The following is a 26852-nucleotide window of genomic DNA, read 5'->3' on the forward strand; positions in this document are numbered from 1 at the left end:
TCCTCCATGATCTTTGTAAAATTAACGAGGTCATTGCAGTCTGGCCTCTCTCCCTTCATGCTTCCCCATGATTGGAGACTGGTGGTCATAGATATCAAAGGCCACTTTTTAAACACCCCTCTCTATCCTCGAGATGCTCCCAGATTCTCTTTTTCCATCCCCTCCCTGAACAGGCACATCTGAAGCGGTACCACTGGCGAGTCCCCCCACAAAGTGAGAAAAACTCACCCTCTATGCCAGTGGTACATGGCCAATGTCCTATCTCCTATCCAAAGGACTCTCCCAGATGCCATCATACTACATTATATGGATGACATTCCATCATGGTTTGAAAAGACAGGTGTCTGCTAAGGAAGGCAGGAGCTTCCTGTGAAATGGAAAATGTAATCTCCCTCCCTCTGAATTATTATAATTTTGAAATTAAAAAGCTCTCAAGCAAAGATATGGGAATAAGAATAACAGTTCTTTGCCAGGAAAACTAAAAATACAAATGCAATAGTACAAACAAAAAACCCCACTGGCAGAGTCAGAATATGACCTGACACCCTGTGGGTCAGTGTCGTTACAGGGTATGACACAGTATAAAAGTACACGACTCCATCAAATGGGTGCAAGAGAGAAATTTATTAAACCAACATAGCTTTTATAGTTCTCCCAGATATTTACACCCATCTAACACATATACAATGCCCATTGGCCATAAAAGAGAAACAAAGTGCCTACTAGGCGACCAGGGAGCCACGTCACTCTGCGAGCCAGCCAGAGTCCATATCTCCCAACTTTCTCTCCTTCCTCTGGTCTCCATGGTAATGACCTTGGTTTTCCTTCAGGAGAGATATAGGGCTTGTCCTTATCTTCAGGAGGCCTTGCTAGCTCACAAGGACAGCACAGAATGTCTTTCCCAAAGGTCAGGATGGTGGTAGCAGTCCAATTAAATGGAGGCTGCAGTGCTCCTGGAGTGACAGGTGGGGTTTTGTTGAAGCAGTGATCCTGTAGAAGGGTGGAGTTTTCCTCTCAAGGTCCAGTGGTGGCGTAGATGGGCCTGGACTTCCCCTGGGAATGCAGTGGAAAAGAAAGCTGCTCCTCTGGGAATCCAGTGGGAAAAGGCTGTCTCTCTTCTTCCAAATGTCAAATTATGTCCAGGTAGGAATGCTTGGCTCCTCCCTCTGGCCGGAGCATCTCACAATGAGATGATGAAATTGCTATCAGTCATGCAGTGACACTCAAGGGCCCAATAACAGAAGATATCTCCCAGAGGGGGGATTGTTGAGGAAGAGATAAAGTAAACTGCTCTAAGAGACGGTCCAAAGTTTCCCTTATTTGCCTCACGACCGTCACAAGGACAGAGAGGAAGACCCTGAAGACCCTGGCTGGAGTTCTGGCCTGGTTGGGGTGGATGCTCGCCAAGTGATTGTTTGCAGCTGTGCTTGCTGTGCCCCCACGTTACAACTGCTTCGAGCAGGGGCTGACAGGGAGCGGCTTGCTCTGTACACTTACACCTGCTTCACGATCCCTGCTCATCACAATGGCCCATGAATTTCCCCACCTCTTGGCCAGATGAACTTTCTGGGGTAACTCTGGTGATCCCCCCATAGAAGATCCCTCATCTGCCTCACAAGCGCTGTAAGGGAAGCCTCCTCCCAAGGACTGAGACTGAGACCCTTAAAATTCTAACACAGGGGCAGTGGCCTGACTGAAGTGGGATGTTTGCCAAGTGTTGCCTGCAGGTGTGTTTGCTGGGCCAAGACTGGTTTCTCATAGACACCAATCCTGAAAACAATGGGTCTCGCTCACTGCTGAGATTGATTTGTCCTGTTTTGGAACATGGACTTTCTGTACTCATTTTCAATAGACTAATTCTCCATTGTCTTTTATCTGTTCTCCCCTTGGTGGATGACTATAAAAGACCCCCGAGTTAACCAAAGAATTTGAGATTCTCCCCAACGTGACAAGATGGATCTATTGGCTGGAACACGAGGATTTTGTCTCTCCATTGGTAGCTATTCCCACCCCTGTCTTTTTCTCTCTCCCTCTATCCTGTATCTCCTTTCTAATATTTCTATCGTATTTGCTGTGGGCACTCAATAAAAGGTGCATTTCTTTTGTTTAAGACTGAAATCCCCTCTGTGTTGTTTTTGCACTCTGAGATCAGTTAATGAACCATCACAACCCCACTTGTACGAGTGGATCGTGACATTAAATTGCCATCATGAACAGGATTCTGACAGACAGAGGGGTTTGCAGGGTTGTGTGTAGTCTGTAACAGGGGAAGGATGTTTCACTCCAGCCGCACCGAGCCCGATACCCTGAAAGGGGTGAGCGGTTGTCTAGAAAGCAAGGGAGGGTGACTTGAATTTCCCACAAATTGCACACGCCTAGGTGAAAAGCACCCCCATACTCAATTGAGGGCTCTGCCTTCAGAATTTCACAAAAGATCTCTTAGTGCAAAAAGGGAAACTGTTTTTGTGTATGTGTGAATCTGGACTGTCTGGGAAGTGAAGGGACTCCTTGAAGTAACTGAGTAGAACCTCCCAGGCACTTTAAGTCTCTTCACCCACCCAGGGAAGCAAGGGAAACACAGCAGAGGCTGTGTGGTTGTGTACCTTAAGTCTACACCTCCCTGTCATGGGTTTGGTCCCTTCACAAAATGACGGAAAACCTCAGCGCAAAAGTTAAAGCTGAATTTTATTCTCTCCTAGCCAAACACAATGCCAAACCTTCTCCCGGAGGAGAAGAACGGGCACAAAGTAACTGATTTAATTTGGAAAATTTATTGATAGAGTATGTTCTTTACAACATGAAATAAAATTTAAACTGGGCAAAAATAAAACTATTCTCTGCTCAGTTTTGGGAGCTTGTCTCACAGCAGCTATAAAAACTCTCTTAAAGTGAAGAAGTGAGGAAAAAGCTATAATGGACTCCCTTCAAAGCCTAGTTGAAATTTGGAAAAACAATTAAATGAAGAAAGGAATGAGATCCATCTGTTACGAGCTGCCCTTAGAGAGGAACATGTTAAGAATTCACTGAATGCTGATTCCTCAACACAGGCAGAGGAAAAGAAACTCCTCACATTAAACAGATTTATCCCCATAAGGAACTAGAGGCAGTAAAAAAACTGTGGAGAAAACTGCTGCCCTCATTTGAGACCCTTGGTTAAAACAGAATATAATTATATTAATGATGAAGATTTTGAACCACATATCACAACTAAACAAATACCATTCAGCACTACCAAATTGGCTAAGCTGAAGAAAGAATTTGGGTGCCTCCCACAAGAATCGGAGGCAGAATATGTCTTCCAAGTGTCCCTCACTGGTGGAGATCAAATTAAATTAACTGAACAGGAGGCCCGTGGGTACTGGGGACATGGAGTTTTCTTAACAACAGGAGATAAGCGTGACACGTGGCCCCTGACACAATGTGTGCCTTTCTGGGCCGGGGGAATTAATCCTTTGGAAAGGGGAGACCCTTTAGCTATAGTCAGTGCCCCCGACCAGCTTTTGGAAGGCGCCCACAAAGCCACCTGCCTGCAAATGATTCATGAAAAAGGTTGATTCCTGGTTTTCAGTCACCAATGCAATTACCTGTAAAGCCTGAAATTATGACTCCTTTAATTTGAGGGCTTCCTAAACCTACAGCAATTATTTTACAGAAAACCATAATGGCCTTGGGTCCTGTAGAGAGACTAGATAGATTCCTTGGTAACCCCACTGACCAAACTGGATCTACTGATCCTGGTTTCACTCCATACTCCATCCCCTCACAGCCCCCAGCTTCTCAATCTGATTCACCTGCCAGTAGCCGTAAAGTTTGGACATGGAGCGAGGTTGCAGTAGATTTGATTAATTACAGTAGATGATATGGACCTGTAAAAACCCTGGAGGAGAAATCAGAAAAAACAAACGGTGTTTGGTTTATCAGGGCTCCTCACGGTGAAAATTTAGGGAAGGGAAACCAGATCTCTAACTGCCAACGTTGGTGGTTGTTGGAAGTTAAAAGGGGGGTCCCCAGAGAGGTGATGGATGGTTTGCCCCTTGATAAATTACAGAAAATAATAACTAATTGGCACTATCAGAAACCGAATTTATCAGTTCAACCCAGTGCACCCCTCCCTTCTCAGAATCCAGCCAGTGAGCCAAAAGAAACCCTCTCCCAGCCTCTCCCTCAGAATTTAGGATGTGAGCCAAAGCAAACACAGAACCAGAGAAACTAGGCTCTCCATCCCCTATAGGTGAGCGAAGGGCTGGAGCATGGATGTATCTGAGAATGCTCACTAAACATAAATCAGGAGATATACTGATCACAGCTATCACAGGCCTCAAACAGGCACTTGTAACCTTTCTGATTGACACTGGGGCACAAATCTCTGCACTAACAAAAAGGATGCCCAGAAGTGTAGAATTGTTCCAACAAAGAAATAATGTTGTGTTTTAAACATCCTAGGAACTACAGAATCTATGAATGTGGCCTTAATAAAACTCACGCTCCATGGAGAGGAGTGTAGGAAAGACATTCTGTGCTGTCCTTGTGAGCTGTCAGGGCCTCCTGAAGATAAGGAGAAGCCCCATATCTCTCCTGAAGGAACACCAAGGTCATTACCATGGAGACCAGAGGAAGGAGAGAAAGTTGGGAGATATGGACTCTGGCTGGCTCCCAGAGTGTCGCGGCTCCCTGGTCGCCTGCTGGGAACTTTGTTTCTCTTTTATCGCCAATGGGCACTGTATACGTGTTAGATGGGTGTAAATATCTGGAAGTACTATAAAAGCTATGTTGGTTTAATAAATTTCGCTCTTGCACCCTTTTGATGGAGTCGTGTATTATTGTACTGTGTTGTGCTCTATAACGACAGAGGAGAATGAATTAGTTCTCAAAATGGTAATTGGGGATATTCCAAACAATTAGGGATGGATATTCTTGCTGGGAGGCAGTGGGAAGATTCTGAGCGATTCCTGTGGTCATTTGGTGTGTCACGTCTTAACATTAGACTGCTCCAAGCTGCATCCTCCTCACTGTCTAGCAAAATTACTCATGTAAAACAATACCCTCTACATTCTGGTGCCAAAGAGGGCATCAAACCAGTTATACAGGACTTGTGAGACCAAGGGGTGATAGTCAATACCCATTCTCTTTTCAACTTGCCAGTGTGGCCAGTTTGGAAACCCAATGAGAAGTGGAGGCTGACAGTAGACTTCTGCAGGCTTAATGCCAACACAGACCCTCTTACAGCAGCGGTCCCAAATTTGGCTGAATTAATGACATCAATTCAAGAAAAAGCTCACTCAATCATGGCAACTATAGATGTCAAAGACATGTTTTTTATGATACAGCCAGAAGGTATGGACCAATTTGCCTTCACATGGGAAGGACAGCAATACACTTTCACTAGGCTTCCCCAAGGCTACAAACACTCCCCCACTTTGGCCCACCCTACTTTAGCCCAGGAATTAGAAAAAATACCCAAACCTGATCCTGTAGCTGTTTATCAATACATGATGATATCCTTGTGGGAGGAGATTAAATAGAAGCAGTGGGAGATACCCAACAAAAAATAATCTCCCATTTAGAAAGTCTTGGTTTGCAAATTCCCCCAGAGAAAATTCAAAAGCCTTCTCAGGAAGAGAAGTTTTTGGGAATTTGCTGGAAAGGAGGTATGACATGTATTCCACCTGATATCCTAACCTCTTTAGATCAGATCAAAATGCCTGAATCCAGGAAAGATCTCCTGCAAGCTCTAGGATTATTAGTACTCTGGAGAAAACACATTCCAGATCTTTCAATAATTGCCAGGCCCCTTTATGACTTGCTGAGGAAAGGGGTGAAATGGGATTGGACTCCTTCTCAGGAGGAAGCATTGCAATTGCTGATTTTTGAAGCAACAGCTCACCAAGCACTGGACCCTGTCCATCCCACAGATCCCTTTCAGCTGGAATGGGGATTTGCCTCCTCAGGGCTGTCAGTACACATTTGGCAGCAGGGTCCTGAGGGTCTGATGCGGCCTCCTGGTTTCCATTCCCATGGTTTCAAAGATGCTGAGAAAAGATACACTACCTGGGAAAAAGGATTGTTTGTGGTTAGCTTAGCTTTCATAGAAGTGGAAAAAATTGCACGACAACAACCAGTTGCCTTGAGAGGCCCTTTCAAAGTTATTAAGACAGTCACTACTGGGACCTCCCTCCCCGCCCCCAACACGGTGGCCCAAAGGGCCTCAGTTGCAAACTGGTATGCTCAGATTGAACATTACTGTAACATTTTCTCAATAACAGAAGATGCTGTAAAAAATTTAGCGATCCAAGAAACTGAGAATTTGGGCAGCAGCCATGACAAACCTGCCTCTGTAATTAAAGTATCCCCTCCTTTCTCCACCAAACAATCAGCAAATTCTTGGTTCCCTGATGCCTCTGCTAAACGGGAGGGGAAGGTGTGGAGATACAGGGCAGCAGCCCTCCACATTTCCTCTGGTGAACGAATCATTACCGAGGGAGAAGGCAGTGCTCAGGTTGGGGAGCTGAGAGCTGTTTGGAGTGCTTTCCAACATGAGGTACAGAATACCTCTCCTGTCTGCATCTACACGGACTCCTATGCTGTGTATAAAGGATGTACTGAGTGGCTTCCTTTTTGCAGAAAAATGATTGGGAAGTTAACAGAATTCCAGTATGGCAAAAGGAAAAGTGGCAAGAAATTTTGAACATCACAAGCCAAGGGAACTTTGTTGGGGTGGGCAGCCTTTCATCAGACAGATGGAAATCCAGCAGGAGAGTGGAACAATAAAGCTGATGATTTAGAAAGACTAAGTCCCCTGAAAAGGAACAAATTACAGAGGACTGGGATCAACTATTAGAATGGCTGCATGTAAAAAGACAGCACACAGGTGCGAAAGATTTGTACAAGGAAGCTCTGGCCCAGCGTTGGCCTGTCACCAAGGAAAGGTGTAAAACATGTGTATCAGCATGTGAGCAATCGCAGACTGGAGACTGGAGAGACATCCTTTGGAAGATGACCCTCTGCATTTCAGAAAGGGTAAAGGCTTATGGGACGCGTGGCAGGTAGACTATATTGGACCCTTTAAGAAGTCAGGAGTTAAACACTTTGTGCTGGTAGGAGTAGAAATTGTATCTGGGATGGTCCAGGCCAATGCTTTTAAAAGAGCTACAGGAGATAATACTGTTAAAGCATTGCAGGGATGGTTTGGAATTTTCCCAAAACCACAGGAAATTCAATCTGATAATGGGTCCCACTTCACTGCTAGAATTGTACAGGATTTGGCAAAAAATGAAGGAATTAAATGGACTTTTCACACCCCTTACTACCCTCAGGCTAACGGGATCGTGGAAAGGACCAATGGTCTTTTGGAATGACTTTTGAAACCAGAGGAGGGAAATTGGGATGTTCGGTTATGGGAAGCTGTGAAAAGTGTGAATGACAGATGGGGGGGTAAATGGGTGTCCCAAAATCACTGCCTTTTGCCCCATAGCTCCAAGCATAATTGCCTCTCTAGGGAGACCAGCTGATTTCAAGATTCCAGCACATTACCCTGGACAACCTGTTCTGGTGGACCTCCCTACTGTAGGGGAACTACCACTAGTGCTAAAAATCCCTCTGAATAAACATGCATGGGTAGCCTCTGATGCTCTAGGGAGAGAGCATCGGATAAATACACACTGGATAATTCCATCATTCTAACTTTTTCTGTCCCTTAGTGGCAGGATTCTGTTGTGTTTACTTTTACAGAAGAACACTGAGGGACATGAGGATCATCTGAACCATGATAACACTGGTGATACTTTTCTGCATCCTACCACAATTCCGTGGACAGAATCCTGCTGAGTGGTCGTGGTCTGAAGCTACCATCCATCACACTAATGTTCTAGGATCATATCCCAAGGGTCGCCACCTGAACCTAGAGCCTATAGTGCTGCATGACTCTGAGATATATCGCCCAAGTGAGTGGGGATGGGATCAGAAGGACTGGACTAGAACCCTAACTGGAACAATTGGTGAGTCGATTGTGGTAGCGTGCAGAAAAGTGGAAGGATCTCTCTATGAGAAAGCCACCTCCATTACAGTTCCCGGAAATTTTTTAGAACCAGATGGAAAAAACTATTTGCACATCCCTACAACAGAACTGTGTCCTACGACAAAGTGGGAGTGTACCAAACAAATTCCCCTCACTCTGTGCTGCTGGCAGGAATATGTTGCTAACTACACTTTAGGCCCCAGAACCAACAATGTAATTACAAAGGATTGTAGAAATGAATCTACTGCTTGCTGGCATAATTTTACTTTAGCCAAACCAACTTATGTGACACGCTGTTGGCAAAATAACTTGACAAATCCATAAAGTTTAAAAGGCCTGGTTTACAAATTTAAGATAAACACTATAACAAAGTCCACACTGAGTACAGTAGTCACACCCCAGTGGGTAGAAAGGACTGAGAGCACCCTTAGTCAACTTGATACTGAATGGCCTTGGTCCCAGGCTTTTGTTCATTTTTCCGGATCCACAGGAAATGTGAAGGATTTAAAACTATCAACTGTCATTATGCATGAAAATCAGATATACACTAGGCAGGAATGGGAAAACCAAAAAACCTGGCAGCTTCAAGGGATAGTGGGGAAAAAAATTAGTACAGGATCCCAATGATTAACGGAACTACCCAGAGTAACACAACCTCAATCGGTGTTTTGACAGATCAAACAAATAAGCATGAAAAGGTTTGTACACACCCAAGCTTACAGGATTGTTGGCACAATTTTACATTGGCACAAACCATAGAAGTGGTTTGTCTTTGGTCCAAAAAATGAAGGCCTGTAGGGCCTACATTTTAAGTTTATAGTAAATGCTATAGCCCAACTTGTTACAATTTGCACCACCACCACTCCAGCCCAACCACCGCTTATTCTTAGCACAAGAATTTTTGAAAATGGACCAGATATAATTAGGAAAACAGGACAACAACAAATACTGTTCAATCCAGCATGGTCTCTTAAACAAGTCAAATTGCTGATGCAAAATAATGTCTCAGAAATTCAGCCGGCCTGTTCGCCTTTTTTGCAAACTTCCTTTGAGGGTTGGATGACCTGGTTGCAAAAGCGGAACTCTTTTAAAAGACGGACGCTAAGAGACATAACCGGTGTTGTGGGAACAGGATTGGGAATTCTAAAGAGTATTGATTCAGAAGTATTAATGAATAAAATTGGCTGCTACAACTAGAGATTTGACCAAATTACAACCACCACTGCAGTCATTGGCTTTAGGAACACACCAGTGGCTGCTATCAAACATTTTGCCAAATTGGGAAAAGATAAATGTAAATGACCACAAATTGGTAAATGATGCACTCGGTGCTACACAAAACAACATTTCTTTGGCTCTCAGCTGTATCCAGGCACAATTGTGGATGCAGTCAGTTGCTGCCTCAATGATAAGAGAAGGTGAAGAAGGCACTTTTCCTACTGAAATTGGGAAAATAATTTGGGACAGTGCCACTGATTTTGAAAGAGAATTCCAATCCTGGTGGAACTTAGTGAATTTAACTTACAATCCCATTACAAACACAGCCATGGCTTTTGTGTTAACCATACGTAATGCCTCAGTGCATTTGATATTTCCTATGCTTGCATTAGGGCTGAATGATGATGGAGCTGTTCTCTATCCTTATGAGCATCAGGAATGGGCCCGTCAAATGGGTGAGAAATGGCAAACTGTTAATTTAGAATCTTGTATTGTCCGAGAACAACAAGGGTTCATCTGTGAAAGCAATGCAATCATAGCTCAAGACATTTGTTTAGACACAGAGCAAAATATCTGTCATTTTGAAATTCATCCTAATGAGACTTCTGAAACAGTCCTTGTATATATAGGCAACAGGTGTGCATGCTTCAGAACTGCTTGTGATTTTGTATTCATAGAGAATATTGTAGTAGATACTAAAAATTATTCAAATGTTTGTGCTTGTAACTTTACCAGGATTACAGGATGTGATTTCTTTTATGAAGCTCCAGTTACCTCTCACTACCCATTGCAATCCAACTACACACTGATTCACAAACTGATGCCTACTCCTATCAGGATGAACCTCACTTTGGTAAGTCAAGTGCTGCTCCATCAAGCCTTGGTAGAAATCCTCAAAAAGATAAAGAAAAACGGACAGAAGACCTGGTGACTGTTCATCATAATGTGAGACAGATACACTGTGTTATGGAGAGGGTAAAGAAAGATGCCGAGCACAGGTGGTGGGATACCCTCTTTGGGTGGTCACCTACTGCCACGAGTGTCCTGAACAGTGTGTGTCAACCCATCGTTACCGTTTTGATTCTAATTGTGCTTGGTTTTATCTTGTCATCAGTCCCATTCGTTATGAATTGGAGGATGATGAAACGGCTGACAAGATTGATGTCTATAGTCAATGCACACAACTTGGCTGATGTCCTCTACACTGTGGACATCCCCAAGTCAATTGACACAAGGCAATTACAAATTAAGCATTTGCGTTTTAGAGCAATCCTTGATTCCCGTTTATGATTTTGTGAGAATTACTTTCAATTTTTAGTGAATTGTTTTAGAAAATAATTTTAAAGTTAATGCTTATATTATGATTTGTTTATTGTTTTGCTTTTGATTATTTGTTATTTGTTTCAACCATTTGAAAATTGTTACAAAAATAATACTATTTTAATTAATTAACTATTAGGGTTAATTCCCAATATTGCCGGATGGAATGTGCCTGGGGTCGTCTGGCCTTGCTGCTGGACCAAAGGTGGCAGCTCTGGTGGTCTCACCCCAGAGACACCCCTGGCTAGCTGGGTATTGAAGCTGGCGCTTGGGACAAGTCCAGGCAAGCAGGAACTCAGGTTTACCTCTGGTGGAAAGACTTTAGGCGATGGTGAAGGTAAAAGGAGACGGGTCCTGCTGGAGGTTTTGATCCAGAGCTTTATTCCTAAGTCACAGACCTCTGACTGTTGCAACAGCTCCAACAGAACTCAGAACCACGTGGTCGCTGTGTATTTTAAGCCCGGGGAGAGGGGGAGGGAAGGGGTAGGTATGGCACCAACCAGGTGGGAGGGGGGAAGTCTCAGGGGACAAGTGACACCTGGATAGCCCAATGTTGCCAGGGCTGAGAAGCATCTTTTGAACTTTGCCAATCAGATGATGCCCTTGCTGGAATGTTAAGCTTGACAGACAGCACTTAGCAAGGGGGCAAGGGGGAGGGGAAGGGAGAGGTTGTTGGCACACCTGAGGGAGGAACTGGGATAGCTGAAACAGAGTATTACATCACACTGCAACAATTAACCATTTTGAAAATTGTTATGAAAATAATACTGTTATAATCAATATTAATTATGTTTGTTTATTGTCTCCCTTTTCCCCCTCTTTTTCCTATCCTTTCTTTTCCTCCTTTTTCTCTCTCTCTCTCTCTTTCTTCTCTCTGTCATACTGTCCCTATTTTTCCGGGTTATACTACCAACGTACGGCCAGTCCTGAAGACTCATCAATGATACTCCAGAGCGCTGCTGATAAAGATCCCTCAAGACAATTGTGAGTCACGGGGTCGTGTGAGAGTCTGTCTGAAATATCCCTCATCTGCCTCACGATCCTCATTGCAGGGGGGCACTGAAAAACAGACCCCTCCTGTCTGAAGTTTCTGATCCTGTAGGGGAAAGTCATATGCCTGAGACCTGAGAGTGTTGCTCAATTATTGTTTTCACAGGTGCATTTGCTATATGCTACCCTGAGCTCAAAGGGCATTTTGCCCTTTTGCACAATAGCTCTGGAATTCTCCCCACCTCTCGGCCTGGCTGAACTTCTCCTAGGCTTTAGGGTAGTTCCCCCCAAAGAAGATGCCTCTCGCTCGTTCATAACCACCATGACAGACAAACCGAGATGTAAGAAGCCTCTTCATCAAGAGACCGAGACATGAAATCCCTATGTGCGAAGGCCCCCTCTCACCTTCTTCCAGAGACTGGGACTGAAACCCCCAACCCGGGAGAGGTGTGCAGTGGCGGGGGAAGGAAAGCTGCCCAAAGCAAGATGGATGTTGCAGGTGCAGGCAGTCAACCACGAAAACAATGGCTCCCACCTACTGCCAAACATGGACTGTGTGTACCCCTTTCCAAACACCATTCTTTCCCCCTGAAGATACAGTAAACTACCTTTGATTTGGTTGCAAAATCCATCCCCCCTTCCCCCATCAAAAAAGAGTGTAATTGGGGTCCAGATGAACTGCGCCTCTGAGATCTCCCTGGACGCGGCCTGGTGAACTCCATGGGCTGGACATGGAGGGACTTGGCAGTTTGACGTTTGGTAGCTATATACCCATTCTTTTTCCTCCCTCTTTTCCCTTATTTTTTCCTTTTTTCCCTGATTCCTTCCCAAGGCATTTTTGCTGTGGTTATTTCAATAAAGGTGCATTTGTTTTGATTGTCACTGCAAACCCCCTTGTACCGTGTCAGTTCTTTTGCACCCTGAGATCAATCCACGAACCATCACGAAACCCATTCATAAGGACGGATCCTGACACACCCAAGCTGCGTCCCCGGGATCCGCCCGCCTCTCCCAGCCCCAGAGCCCCCTTTCCGTGACCCAGGGACCCCCTGAACCCCCTTTTCTGCCTTTCCCAGCTCCCAGACCCCACTTCCCTGAACAATGGAGACTCCTGGACCCCTTTTCTGGGCTCAGGGACCCCCTGGATCCCCCAGCCCGCCTCTCACAGTCCCTTCCTGGAACCTTGGACCCTTCCCGGCTCTCCCGGTTCTGCTTCCCAGCCCTCGGACGCCCCCAGACCGCCCAATCTCTGCGTGCCCCCAGTTCTCCACCCCCTGTGCGTCCTGCGGGGATGTCCTGGCAGGTCCCGGGGGGGTTCAGGGGAATTCCCAGGGTTTGCTCTGTCCCCTCTCCCTCCCCGCGCTGCCCCGGTCACTTTCGCGTCTCCCAAGCTGCGGCACCGGGACCCGCCCGGGGACCGGGGACTGCCCCGCACCGGGACCCCCCTGAACCGCAATTCCTGGGCATGGGGACCCCCGAACTTCCATTTCCGGGCGAACCCCCCTTCCTGGGCACAGAGACCGCCTTGAACGCTCATTTCGGGGCACTGGGAGCCTCCCTGTACCCCCTTCCCCAGCCCCGATAACCCCTGCACCCCCTTATCTGGAGCCTGGAACCCCCTGAACCCCAAATCCCGGGCATGGAAACCCCCCTGAACCCCCATTTCTGGGCACCGGGACCCCACTGCATCCCCTTATACAGCACTGGGAGTCCTTGACCCCCCCATTCTGCTGCACCAGGACCCCCGTGCACCCCCATATCCAGGACTGGAACCCTCCCAAACCCTCCATTCTCAGGCACAGGGACCCCCCTGCACCCCCTTTCCTGGCCCTCCCCCATCTCAGACACCCCAGCCCCCGCTTTTCCTTGGGGCGGGGCCAGGGCTGTGGGCGGGGCCGCAGCGGAGCAGCGCCATGGCTCCAGCGCTGGCTCTGGGGCTGCTCCTGGGGCTCCTGGGGGACCCGGGGGGCGCGACCAAAGGTGAGTGGGAACCCCGAAACGGGGAAACTCCTGAAGTTCCATTTCCGGCCACCGGGAACGCCCTAGACTTCCATTCCTGGGCAGGGGAACCCCCCTGTACCCCAATTTTGAGTCTACTGACCCCTCTCAACCCCCTTCGCCAGCCCCTGAACCCCATTCCTGGACAGGAAAACCCTCCCGAACCGCCATTCCCAGGCATCAGAATCCACTGAGCCCCCATTCCTGGGCGCCCATGTCCGGGCACCGAGACCCCCCTGTACCCTCTTCCCCGGCACCGGGACCTGCTCGTCCTGCGGGGGGAGGTGTCTCAGGATGTCCAGGAGGGTCCCTGGGGGGATTCTGGGCCCCAGGACCCCCCTGAATTTTCAGTTCTGGGCACTGGGACCCCCCTGCACCCCCTTATCCAGTACCAATTCCCCCCTGCAACCCCTTTCCCATCCATCCTGCCTTCCCCAGTCCCCAGACCCCTCTTTTCCTTGATCCTGAGACCCCTGGACTTCCATTCCTTCTTTTCTCAGTCCCCCGCCCCCCCATTTCTCTGCATCAAGGACCCCCAGATTCCTATTCCCAGGTCTCCCCACCCTGTGACCCCTCATTCCTTGGCACTGGGGACCCCTGGATCCCCTTTCCTGGGCATATGCATCCCCTGGAACCCCCATGCCACTTTCCCAGTCCCTGTACCTCCTCTCCCCCTTTCCATAACCCTGGAACCCCCTGAGCCCCCATTCCTAGACACCAGGACCCCCTGCAGGCCCTTTCCTGTCCATCCCGCCTCTCCCACCCTGCACACCCTTTCCTTGTCCCCAGGATCCCCAAACCCCTTCCCAGCTCTCCCAGTTCCCCTTTCATTGATCCATAATCTCCTCAATCCCCCCAAATCTCCGTGTCCCCCCAGTTCTCCACTCCCTGCGTTACCTGCACGTGGTGGTGTCAGAGCCCAGCCCGGGGATCCCCCAGTTCATGTCCATTGGGTACCTGGATGGGATCCCCTTCGTGCACTACGACAGCGAGCGGGGCCGGAAAGTGCCGCTGATGCAGTGGATAAAGGATGGAGTCAAGCCAGAATATTGGATATGGGGACCCAGACCAATGTGAGGAGCCAGCACAGTGATGTCAGGAACCTGAAGATACTGCGTGAGCGGTACAACCAGAGCGGCGATGAGTGAGGGGAGCTGTGGGACTGGAACGGGGATCCATAGGGCTGGAATGGGATCTGTAGGGCTGGGATCCATGGGGCTGGGATGGGATCTGTGGGGCTTGAATGGGAACTGTAGGGCTGGGGATTGGATCCATGGGGCTGGAATGGGATCTATAGGTCTCAGATGTGGATTCACAGGGCTCTAAGTGGCTGAAATGGGGATCCATTAGGTTGGAATGGGATATTTTGTGATCCACAGGTTGGGATATGGATCCATGGGGCTGGGATGAGATCCATGGGGCTGGGTTGGGATCCATGGCGTTGGGATGGGATCTGTGGGGCTGGAACGGGAACTGTAGGGCTGAGATGGGGATCGATGGGGCTGAGATGGGGATCCATTAGACTGGGATGGGATAGCTTGTCATTCATGGAGCTGGGATGGGATCTGTGCACTTGGGTTGGAATCCATGGGGGTGGGATGTGGATTCGTGGGGCTGGGATGGGAACTGTAGATCCCCAGTGTGGATTCACAGGACTCCAAGGGACTGAAATGGGGATCCATTAAGCTGGGATGGGATATTTTGTGATCCATGGGTTGGGATATGGATCCATGGGGCTGGGATGGGATCTGTTGAGCTGGGATGGGATCCATGGGGCTGGGATATGAATCCATAGGGCTGGGATGGGATCTGTGGGGCTGGGATATGAATCCATGGGGCTGGGATGGGATCTGTGGGGCTGGAATGGGATCTGTGGGACTTGGGTACAGATCTATGGGGCTGGGATGGGATCTGTAGATCTTGGATGTGGATTCACAGGGCTCCAAGGGGCTGAAAATGGAGATCCATTAGACTGGGATAGGATAGCTTGTGATCCATAGGGCTGGAATGGGATCTATGGGGCTGGAATGGGAACTGTAGGGCTGAGATGGGGATTTGTGGGGTTAGGATGGGGATCCGTGGGGCTGGGATGGGATCTGTGGGGCTGGAGTGGGGTCTGTAGGGCTGGGGTGAGCATCCATGGGGCTGGGATGGGATCTATAGGTGTCAGATGTGGATTCATAGGGCTCCAAGGGGCTGCAATGGGGATCCATTAGACTGGGATGGAATATCTTGTGATCCATGGGGCTGGGATTGCATCCATGGGGCTGGGATCTGTGGAGCTGGGATGGGATCTGTTGGGTTGACTTCCATGGGGTTGGGATGTGGATCCATGGGGCTCCAAGGGGCTGGGATGAGGCTCTGTGGGTCTCCATCAGACTCTGCGGCTCCAAAGGGCTGGAATGGGGCTCTGTGGGGCTGGGACACAATTCCAGGGGTCTCTGTGGGTACAGTCCCCCCAGGTCTCCACACAAGGTTGAGGTCTCCACACAAGGTTGACAGTTTATGGCTGTGACTTCCTGTCCGATGGGAGTGTCCGTGGATCCCACCAGATTGGCTACGATGGGTGGGATCATATCTCCTTTGACCTGGGATTCAGGAGATTCGTGCCGGCCGACGGCGCTGCTGAGATCACCAGGAGACGCTGGGAACAGGAATTGAACGGGGTTGAGATGTGGACAAATTATCTGAACCACATCTGCCCAAAATGGCTCCAGAGGCACATCAGATATGGGCAGAAGGAGCTGGAGTGCAAAGGTGGGAGAAGAATTCCTGTGAGGGATTTGGGAATGGAGGACTTGGGAACACAGTATTTCCAGTGGGAATTCTATGGTCAGATCTCATCCCAATCCCATTCCACTGGGAATTCCATGGTCAGATCTCACCCTGATCCCATTCCAGTGGGAATTCTGTGGGCAGATCTCACCCCAATCCCATTCCACTGGGAATTCCATGGGCAGATGTCACTCTCATCCTATTCCAGTGGGAATTCCATAGGTAGAACTCACCCCAGTCCCGTTCCAATGGGATGTCCCTCACCATTCCATGGATGTCCCTCACCATTATCCCATTCCAGAGCCCCCTGATGTCCATGTGTCCGGAAGAGAGGAACACAGGACGCTGATCCTGTCCTGCCACGTGTACGGATTCTACCCCAACACAATCGCAGTCAGCTGGATGAAGGGGGGTGAAACCTTGGATCAGGAGACGGAGTGGGGCGGGATCGTTCCCAACAGCGACGGCACCTTCCACACCTGGGCCAGGATCGAGGCGCTGCCGGAGGAGCGGGAGCAGTACCGGTGCAGGGTGGAGCATCCCGGAATGCCAGAGCCCGGGATCTTCGCTTGGGGTGAGGCTGGGAATGTGGGGATTGGGAATTTGGAATTCCTAAATGGGGATTCCCCTCCCCCTCCTCACTATCCCATCTCTCCGTGGTGGTTGCTGTGTCTGTCATCGCTGCCATCCTCATCCTCATCGTTGTCCTCATCAGATTCGGCGTCTGGAAGCTCCAATCTGGTAACACACGGGATGGCGGTCGGGAAGGGACACGGATCCACCCAGCACCGTTCTGGGAATCCTGTGACACCGATGCTGATCCCACTTTGTTTCCACAGGGAGGAGGGACAGGAATGGATACAACCCGGCAGCCGGTGAGTTCCAATGGCGGATCCAGCTCTGGATCCCCTCTGTGTGGATCCCAGGATGGATCCTGGGGTTAATCCCAGTGTGTGATCCATGCTGGAATCTCATGGATCTTCTCTCTCTGCAGGAAAAGACATGGGAATGAATGGCTCCACTGCATGGGATCAGGGTGGGATTCCAGAGGGAGATTGGGGCAGGATGGACAGACTGGGATTGGGGAAGGATTTTGGATCAGGGCAGGGGTCTAGAGTGGGATCAGGTGGAATTGTAAAGTGGGATTGGAGCTGGATTCTGGAGCAGTATCAGAAGGGATGGATGGAGCAGGATTGGGGCAGGAGTGATGGAGTGGGATCAGGGAGGGATTCCAGTGCAGGATTGGGTAGAATGGATGGAGCAGGATCAGGTGGGATCAATGGAGCAGGACTGGGACAGGACTGGGGCACGATCAAGTGGGATAGATGGATGGAGCAGGATTGGGGTGGGGTCAGGTAGGATTCTGGAGCAGCTCCCTCTCCCAAGGGGATCCAGCCAGGTCCATCCTGTGGAATGGGGACAGGGACAGGGTGACACTGTGACCCTCTCTCATCTGGTAGTAATCACTACCTGAGGGATCCATGGGACTGGATCCGGCCCCTTCCCTCTTCCTGGGAAAGCTGAGAGCTGCCAGCAGAGCTCATCCCACTGCTCCCACCCACCTCGCAGCTCTTGGTAACAGATCCATTTCCCCTTTTCCATGTCCCAGTGTTTTAAAGCCAATAACCACAAACATTCACAATGCTTCAGTTCTGGTGTGAAATTATCCTGCTTGGGGCAATAAATTCTGCTTGGGGCAATGTCCTGGATTGTCAAGCAAATTGTATTCTATTTGCCACCTGTATGGCAGTTGTCTTCTGTTAAGTAGGCAGTTTTCCTTATCTCTTCCACAACTGGGGAGACATCCGTTGATAACAGGCTATTGAATGTCACTGCACAACTGATAAGAACTACAGCATCCCAGTGTGAGATGCTCCACCCAGAGGGGAGAGCCAAGCATTCCTACCTGGATATAATCTTGAGTTTCTGGAACACCAGCATGGCTTTCTCCACTGGATTTCCCAGAGGAAACAGCTGCTCTCTTCCCCTAGATCTTCAGAGGAAGACTACACTCTTCTACAGGATCCCTGCTCCAACAGAACCCACCTGACACTCTAGGAGGGCTGCAGCCACGATTCCAATTGGACTGCTACCAATACCCTGACCCACAGGGTGTCAGGTTGTGTTCTGACTCTGTCAGTGTTGTTTTAGTTTATTGCATTGTTTATTTTATCCTTTTATTTTCTTCCCTACTAAAGAACTGTTATCCCTGCTCCCATATTTTTTGCCCGAGGGCCCCTTAATTTAAAATTTATAGCAATTTGGAAGGAGGGGGTTTACATTCTCCATTTCAGGGGAGGCTCCTGCCTTCCTTAGGAGACTCCTGTCTTTCCAAACCAAGACAGATTTTGGTGCTTAACGTGAGGCTCGAGGGCACAGAAATAAAAAGGAAATAACAGTTCTTGAGTAATCTAATTTTTGTACGCTGCTACAGAAACCTTGTTAAGCTGTCATCATGTGGTCCAGCTTACCTTGGTTTGGGTGGCATGTGGTTGTGGCTACATTTCTCCCATTTGCAGGCCCTTATCTAAACATGGGTCCTATAACCAAGGCTACTGTGGCTGTTATCCAGTTTGTTTTATGGGTGAATAAGGGGAGGAATTCATGGATTTTTAACTTCCTCTGGAAAGCAGGCACATGGATTCACAGCTATCACACCCTAACTGTATGTTTTTGGGGTTACGTTAATAATAGCACCTGCTGTGAGGAAACGACACCGGGCGAAATCTTCTCCCAACCCTTTAGCCATCTCTTTGGGTCTGCTCTACCAGTTTTTGAAGGGTTCAGATCCACTCTAAATACTAATGATATCATACAGTGGCTGGTGTTGCTGGAAGGCTTGTTCTGTTTAGCATTTAGAGATAAGAGAAGATTAACTTGGATAACCACCCTGACACCTACCCCAAAGACAAGGGATGCTGCCCCAGAGCCTGGCCCTGCCCCACAGCCCACCTCAGCTATAAACTACCCAGATTGGATGGGGGTTCTGGTGAAGGAGATAAACGAGGTGAGCCAAATGCTGAAGGAGCACATTTCCCAAGCTCATGAGAAGCCCTCCCAGTGCCTCGAAGAGGTAGAGTCTAATAGTGCAGCAGTGGAACCCACAGATGTTACAACTGTCCAGGTTCCAGCTGAACTGCAAAGGCAGACACAGCCAGCAGCAGTTACTCCTGTGGAAACAAGGAGATCTAAGATGAAAGCAGGGCACCCAGATAAGGGAGGGCCCTCACAACCCTCAGGAGACCCAGAGGTTGAGATCGTCACCGAGTCCCTGACGTACGAAAATCTCCAAAATCTGCACAAAGACATTGTATGATGGGGATATGAGACTTATACAACCTGGCTACTTTGGGTCTGGGACCTTATAAGTACAGGTGTGCAACTGGATGGTGGTGAGGCAAGAAATTTGGGACCCTCAACCCAGGACTCAGGTATCAATCAGATTTTTGTAAGGGAGCCAGGGTCCCCTTCCCTCTAGGAGCGGCTTTTAATGAGTGTCAGAGAGAGGTTTGTCCACAGGGAGAGCATGCAGGAGCACCACCATAGAATGTGCTGGAAGGCCTTTGAGGAAGGGATCCAACAGCTGAGAGAAGTGGCAGCATTGGAGGTACTCTTTGGGAGGGATGGACAGCATGAAAATGACCCTGACAAGGTCAGGTGCACAGGGTAAATGTTGTGGAGCCTGGCAAATCTGGGGCCATCTCAATACACCACCTTCATTGCAATGATTGATGCAGATACCAACCAAGAGACAGTGGGCTCTGTCGCCAACAAGCTTAGAAAGACGAGAGTATGATCAATGGCCCAATGCTGGCTCATGTCTCTGCTGTGATTAAAAATCTCAAAGAGGAGATGAAGGAGATGAGGGAGGGGTGAGGTGTCACAGACATATTTTATGAAAAAGCCTTTCCTTAGGATTTTTTCCTCCTGAGGAGCCGAGAGGCCTCAGGAACAAAATGTAAACAATAATTGTCGTGAACGGTGGAAGAATTGCCTCACACAATATGCGTGAACAGCAAATCCCAAAGTTTATTGATAGCTCACACATATTTATATTGGTGTTAATGAAGCTTATACATATTGCAAAAGCTGAGCTCATTATTGGTTAAAGCACACTTAGATCAACCACACCTACTTCTATGCTCTAATGATTATTTTGTTTCTATGTTTGCATTCTTATAGCTACTCTACCTAGGCTATCTTCATTTTCTGGCAAGCGATTTTCTCCCCCATCTTCCTGTTTCAGCGAAGGTCACCATGACCTCTGTCAGTGATTGGACACTGGTTACTTAATCCCCAGCTTGTTTCCCCTATCCTTATCCAACACATCGAAGTGGCCTTTCTCAGCTAGCCAATTATCCACAAAGCTCTCCACAAATAATTATCTGCTGCTGTGGAATTAACAGGTGGATCTGTGATTGGTCTCATGTGGTTATTTCTAATTACTGGCCAATCACAGTCCAGCTGTCTGGACTGTCTTGGTCAGTCACAAGCCTTTGTTACTCATTCTTTTTCTATTCTTAGCTAGCCTTCTGATGAAATCCTTTCTTCTATTCTTTTAGTATAGTTTTAATATAATATATATCATAAAATAATAAATCAAGCCGCCTGACTTCTGTGGAGTCAACATTCTCGTCTCTTCCCTCATCCTGGGACCCCTGCGAACACCACCACAGCGAGGAGCAACAGTTCCCATATGGCACCAGTGCAAGTCACAGCCCCAAAGTCAGAGCCCAATATTCCCCAGCTAGACAGAGAGGGTACACCCCAGGGGCTGACGTGTGGTTCTCCCTGCATGACCATGGGGAAGACATGGGAAGGTGGGATGGAAAACCCACTTCTGTCCTGGCAGCACGGGTGCATCAACTCACCGAGGGAAACACTCATCAAGGGAACTCCAGTAAAGTGAAGGTAGCCTCAACCTCCCATGACCAAGCTGCTGGGTATGATCTATCAGATCTCCTTGAAGGAGAGAATCTCTAGCATGCGTGCCCAGGAAAGAAATAATAAACAGGATTAGGGGGGCCCTGTCTGTAGCCAGGAAGAGGCATGGGAAAACTGGCTCTTTTAGACGGTGTGGATCTGATGGCCTGGCACACCAAATCCACAAAAATATGATGCCTTAGTTGATACTGGTGTGCAGTGTACTCTAATACCATCGGGACATGTGGGTGCAGAACCTGTTTCCATTGCCAGGGTGACGGGGATTGACTGTGTTGGAAGCCGAGGTGAGCCTGACTGGGAAAGAGGGGCAGAAACATCCTATTGTGACTGGCCCAGAGGCCCTGTGTGTTCTGGGCATAGACTTCCTCTGGAATGGCTTTACAAAGACCCAGAAAGACTCAAGTGAGCTTTTGGAATAGCTGCTGTAGAGGCAGAGAACATGAAGCAGTTGAACACCTTGCCTGGACTATCAGAAAACCCATCTGCAATAGGACTTCTGAAGGTGGAAGAGCAACGAGTGCAATTGCCACCTCGACAGTGCACCACCGGCAGTATCGGACAAATTGGGATGCTGCGATCCCCATGCACAAAATGATCTGTGAGCTGGAGAGCCAAGGGGTGGTCAGCAAAACCCACTCACCCTTCAACAGTCCCATCTGGCCTGTGTGCAAGTCTGACAGAGAATGGAGATTGACTGTGGACTATCGTGGCTTGAGAGATTGACTGTGGACTATCGTGGCTTGAATGAAGTGACTCCACCACTGAGTGCTGCTGTGCTGGACATGCTGGAACTCCAGTACGAGCTGGAGTCCAAGGCAGCAAAGGGGTACGCCACCATTGACAATGCTAAGGTGCTCTTCTCCATTCCTCTGGCAGCAGAATGCAGGCCTCAGTTTGCTTTCACCTGGAGGGGCGTGCAGTACACCTGGAACCGACTGCCCCAGGGGTGGAAGCACAGCCCCATCATCTGCCATGGACTGATCCAGAGTGCACTGGAAAAGGGTGAGGCTCCAGAGAACTTGCAGTACATCAATGGCATCATTGTGTGGGGGAACACAGCGATGGAAGTGTTTGAGAAAGGAGAGAGGATCATCCAGATTCTGCTGGAAGCCGGCTTCGCTATCAAGAAGAGCAAAATCAAGGGACCCACCCAAAAGATCCAGTTCCTGGAGTAAAGTGGCAAGATGGATGGTGTCAGATTCCCACTGAGGTCATCAACAAGATCACAGCAATGTCTCCACCAACCAGCAAGAAGGAAACACAAGCTCTCCTAGACGCGATAGGTTTTTGGAGAATGCACATTCCCGAGTACAGTCAGACTGTGAGCCCTCTCTACCTGGTCACCCGCAAGAAGAACGATTTCCCCTGGGGCCCTGAGCAGCAACAAGCCTTTGCACAGATCAAGCAGAAGATCACTCATGCTGTAGCCCTTGGCCCAGTCAGGACAGGACCAGAGGTGCAGAACGTGCTCTGCTCTGTAGCCGGGAACAATGGTGTGTCCTGGAGCCTTTGGCAGAAGATGCCTGGGGAGACTCGAGGCCAACCAACTTCTAGAGCAGAAGTTACAGAAGATCCAAAGCCAACTACACTTCCACAGAGAGGAAAATCTTGGCTGCCTATGAAGGAGTCCAGGCTGCCTCAGAGGTGATTGGCACAAAAGCGCAACTCCTCCTGGCACCCCAACTACCAGTACTGGGGTGGATGTTTAAAGGAAAGGTTCCCACCTCCCACCACGCCACTGACACCACATGGAGTAAATGGATTGCTCTCATCACACAGTGCGCCCATATTGGAAACTGAATCACCCTGGGATTTTGGCAATAATTACAAACTGGCCAGAAGGTGAGAACTTTGGTCTCACTGATGAAGAGGAACAAGAACCAGTGACATGAGCTGAGGAAGCTCCTCCCTATGACCAACTGCCCCCAGAGGAAACGCGCTATGCTCTTTTCACTGACGGTTCCTGTCGCATTGTAGGGATGAACTATAAGTGGAAAGCAGCCGTATGGAGCCCCACACGACAGGTTGCAGAGGCCACTGAAGGAGAAGGTGAATCAAGTCAACTTGCTGAACTCAAAGCTGTTCAGCTGGCCCTGGACATTGCTGAAAGAGAGAAGTGGCCAAAACTCTACCTTTATACTGATTCATAGATGGTAGCCAATGCTCTGTGGGGATGGCTGGAGAGGTGGAAAGAGTCCAACTGGCAGCGTAGAGGAAAAGCAATTTGGGCTGCTGATGAGTGGAAAGACATCGCTACCAGGGTAGGGAGGCTACCTGTGAAAGTCCACCATGTAGATGCTCATGTTCCCAAGAGTAGAGCTAATGAGGAACACTGAAACAATGAGCAGGTAGACCAGGCTGCAAAAATAGAGGTGTCGAAGATAGACTTAGATTGGCAACATAAGGGGGAGTTGTTCCTAGCTCGATGGGCCCATGATGCCTCAGGCCATCAGGGCAGAGATGCCACCTATAAGTGGGCACGAGACCGAGGGGTGGATTTAACCATGGACAGTATTTCACAGGTTATCCATGACTGTGAGACGTGTGCTGCCCTCAAGCAGGCCAAGCGAGTGAAGCCCCTATGGTATGGTGGGCGGTGGTCCAAGTACAAGTATGGGGAGGCCTGGCAGATTGACTCCATCCCACTGCCCCAGACACGCCAGGGCAAGCGCTACCTGCTGACCATGGTGGAAGCCATGACTGGATGGTTGGAAACCTACCCTGTGTCTCATGCTAATGCCTGGAACACCATCCTGGGCCTTGAAAACCAGGTCCTTTGGAGGCATGGTACCCCTGAGAGGATTGAGTCAGACAACGGGACCCATTTCAAGAATGGCTTTAACACCTGGGCCAGGGAACATAGTATTGAATGGATATACCATATCCTCTATCATGCACCAACTGCTGGGAAAGTTGATGGGTGCAATGGACTACTTAAAACTACCCTTAAGGCACTCAGTGGGGGGACTTTTAGAAATTGGGAAATGAACTTAGCAAAAGCCACCTGGATGGTCAACACCAGAGGGTCCATAAATCGAGCTGGTCCTGCCCAGTCTGAACCCCTGCACACAGTGGAGGGAGATAAAGTTCCTGTGGTACATATGAAAGGCATTTTAGGGAAGACTGTTTGGATTAATCCCACCTCAGGCAAAGACAAACCCATCTGTGGAATTGTTTTTGCTCAAGGACCTGGTTACACTTGATGGGTAATGCAGAAAGATGGAGAAAGCCATTGTGGACCACAGGGAAACCTAGTCTTAAGTGAGAACTCTGTGTAAGGTTTCATTGTGATGCAGATGGAAATAGAATAAGGGGTGGGTAATGTCCTGACTGCCAAGCAAGATGTTTTTCTATTTGCCATCTGAATGGCAGTTGTCTTCTGTTTTCCTTATCTTTTCCACAACCAATCCTCCCTCAGGGGAGACATCTGTTGTTAATAGGCTGTTGAATGTCACTGCATGGCAGATAAGATCTACAGCATCCCACTGGGAGATGTGAGCCCAGAGAGAGGAGCCAAGCATTGCTACCCGGATATAATCTTGAGATTCTGGAACACCAGCATGGCTTTCTCCACTGGATCCCCAGAGGAAACAGCTGCCTCTTCCACTGGATATTCAGAGGAAGACTTCACCCTTTCTACAGGGCCACTGCTCCAACAAAACCGTATCTGCTACTCCAGGAGGACTGCAGGCACATTTCCACTTGGACTGCTACCAACACCCTGAACAACAGGATGTCAGGTTGTGTTCTGACTCTGGCAGTGTTGGTTGGATTTACTGCATTGTTTATTTTGTCCTTGTATTTTTTCCCTAATAAAGAACTCTTATCCCTGCTCCCATATATTTGCCTGCGAGCCCCCTTAATTTCAAATTCATAACAATTCAGAGGGAGGAGGTTTACATTTTCCATTTCAGGGGAGGCTCCTGCCTTCCTTAAGCAGATACCTGTCTTTCCAAACCAAGACAGGAATATTTTCCAAGGCTGGTCATAAGGAAAACAGGAACCTTTTAGCAGTTCCTGGGAGCAGACAGTGTTTCTGATAAGTTTGGAAAGAGCAAAACCCAGGTGCCGTTTCCAAGGACAAGACCTAACAAGCATTTCTCAGATCACACTGCAGCCTGGAAAGGAGGAGGGGGCAATGCACCACCACACTGGGATCTCAGGGGTGCCCATGGCCTGGGTGATGCTGCCTGATGTCAGCCACCCACCAAAGCCACTCTGTCCCTGCCTCCCACAGCTGCACAGGGCAGAGAAAATTTAACCAAGAGTTCCTGGGTTGGGATAAGACAGGGAGAGATCCCTCATCCAACACCAAAATGGGCATCACAGGCCCAGCCTGGGCACAGGGAGGGAATTTATTACCAACCAAATCACAGCAGCACAAGGAGAGGGGAAATAAATTTCTCCAACACCTTCCCCCCACCCAACAAGGGTCACCCAGAATGGGCATAACCAGGGCTCTGCCCAACGGGGGTCACTGGGGATCATCCAATGGGGATCCTCCCATTAGGGATTGTTGTATTGCACTAAAGATGGAGCTGGAACAGCGTATAAAGCTCTTCCTGCAATCAGGGCACTCGCAGGGCCTCTCCCGGAATGGATGTGGCAGCGTGCCCTTAGGTCGGAGCTGTTGCTGAAGCTCTTCTCACACTCCCCACCCTCGTAGGGCTTTTCCCCAGTGGGGATCTGGCGATGACTGAAGAGGGGGGAGCTCGGGGATAGAGGCGAGGCAGGTCGGGCTGGGGCAGCGCTGGGCTCTGGGCCCGACCTGGGCGCCCCCCACGCGCCCCTTCCCCGAACAGCCCCGGCGGGGGACGCAGGTGGGGTCCGGGTGGGGGGCGCTGGGTTCCTGTTTTGGGGTCCCACTCTCCCCTTTTCCCCACTTTCCCACCGTCTCCCACCCCTTCCTCACCTCCCCCCAATCCTCAGCCCCTCCCGCTCGGCCTTTGGGGGGGTCCCCTCCTCCTCCCCCTCCATTCCGGGCTCCCCCCTTCGCTCCCTTTTCCCCCTTCTCCCCCCCTGTCCCAGCGCCTCCCGCTCCCCGCTCACCCGAGAGCTCCGCGCCCGCAGCCGGGGGGGCTCCCAGCACCACCAGTGCCACCAGTAGGGCCCCAGCTGCCGCCCCTCGCCCCATGGCCGGGGCCGGGCAGGGAGCAGCAGCCCCAAAGCAGCCGCGCTGCGCTGGCAGCACCAGTCCGGAGCAGGGCGGGCTCGGCAGCGCCGCGCGCTCTCATTGGCTGCCGCCACTTTTGGGGACCCGATCTCAGAGGCTCCGCCACACAACTGATGACTCTTCAACGCCCCGCGTTCTCATTGGCTGCGGCGCGTTTTGGCTGTGTTTTGATTGGCTGAGGCCTTTCCGGGCCGCTGCAGCCCCGGGCTGGGGGTTTTTTGGGGAGGGGGAACCTTGGGGCGCTGGGCCGGTGGGAGCTCAGGTGAGCCCAGCAATGCGTGCCCAGGGGCGCGGGATCTCAGCGGTGCCCGTGGCGAGCGGTGACGCCTGCCCGATGCCAGGCACCCCCAGAGCCGCTCTGTCCCTGCCCCTGCAGCCGCACAGGGACAGAAAATGGAACCGAGGGATCCTGGCTGGACA

General features: G+C 49.5%; 1 protein-coding gene and 1 pseudogene across 1 annotated transcript in view; both read left to right on the forward strand.

Moving 5' to 3' along the window:
- LOC136570619 (zinc finger protein 850-like) overlaps positions 1–26852 on the forward strand; it is a 67703-nt gene that overhangs the window by 15040 nt on the left and 25811 nt on the right. The window contains exon 4 of the mRNA XM_066571069.1: positions 8369–8396. Within this exon, the coding sequence (XP_066427166.1) occupies positions 8369–8396 (28 nt within the window). The remainder of the gene's footprint in view (positions 1–8368; positions 8397–26852) is intronic.
- Positions 13447–19631, forward strand: LOC136570555 (class I histocompatibility antigen, F10 alpha chain-like; annotated as a pseudogene).

Source organism: Molothrus aeneus, unplaced genomic scaffold (assembly GCF_037042795.1).
Source record: "Molothrus aeneus isolate 106 unplaced genomic scaffold, BPBGC_Maene_1.0 scaffold_35, whole genome shotgun sequence".
NCBI classification, from domain to species: domain Eukaryota; kingdom Metazoa; phylum Chordata; class Aves; order Passeriformes; family Icteridae; genus Molothrus; species Molothrus aeneus.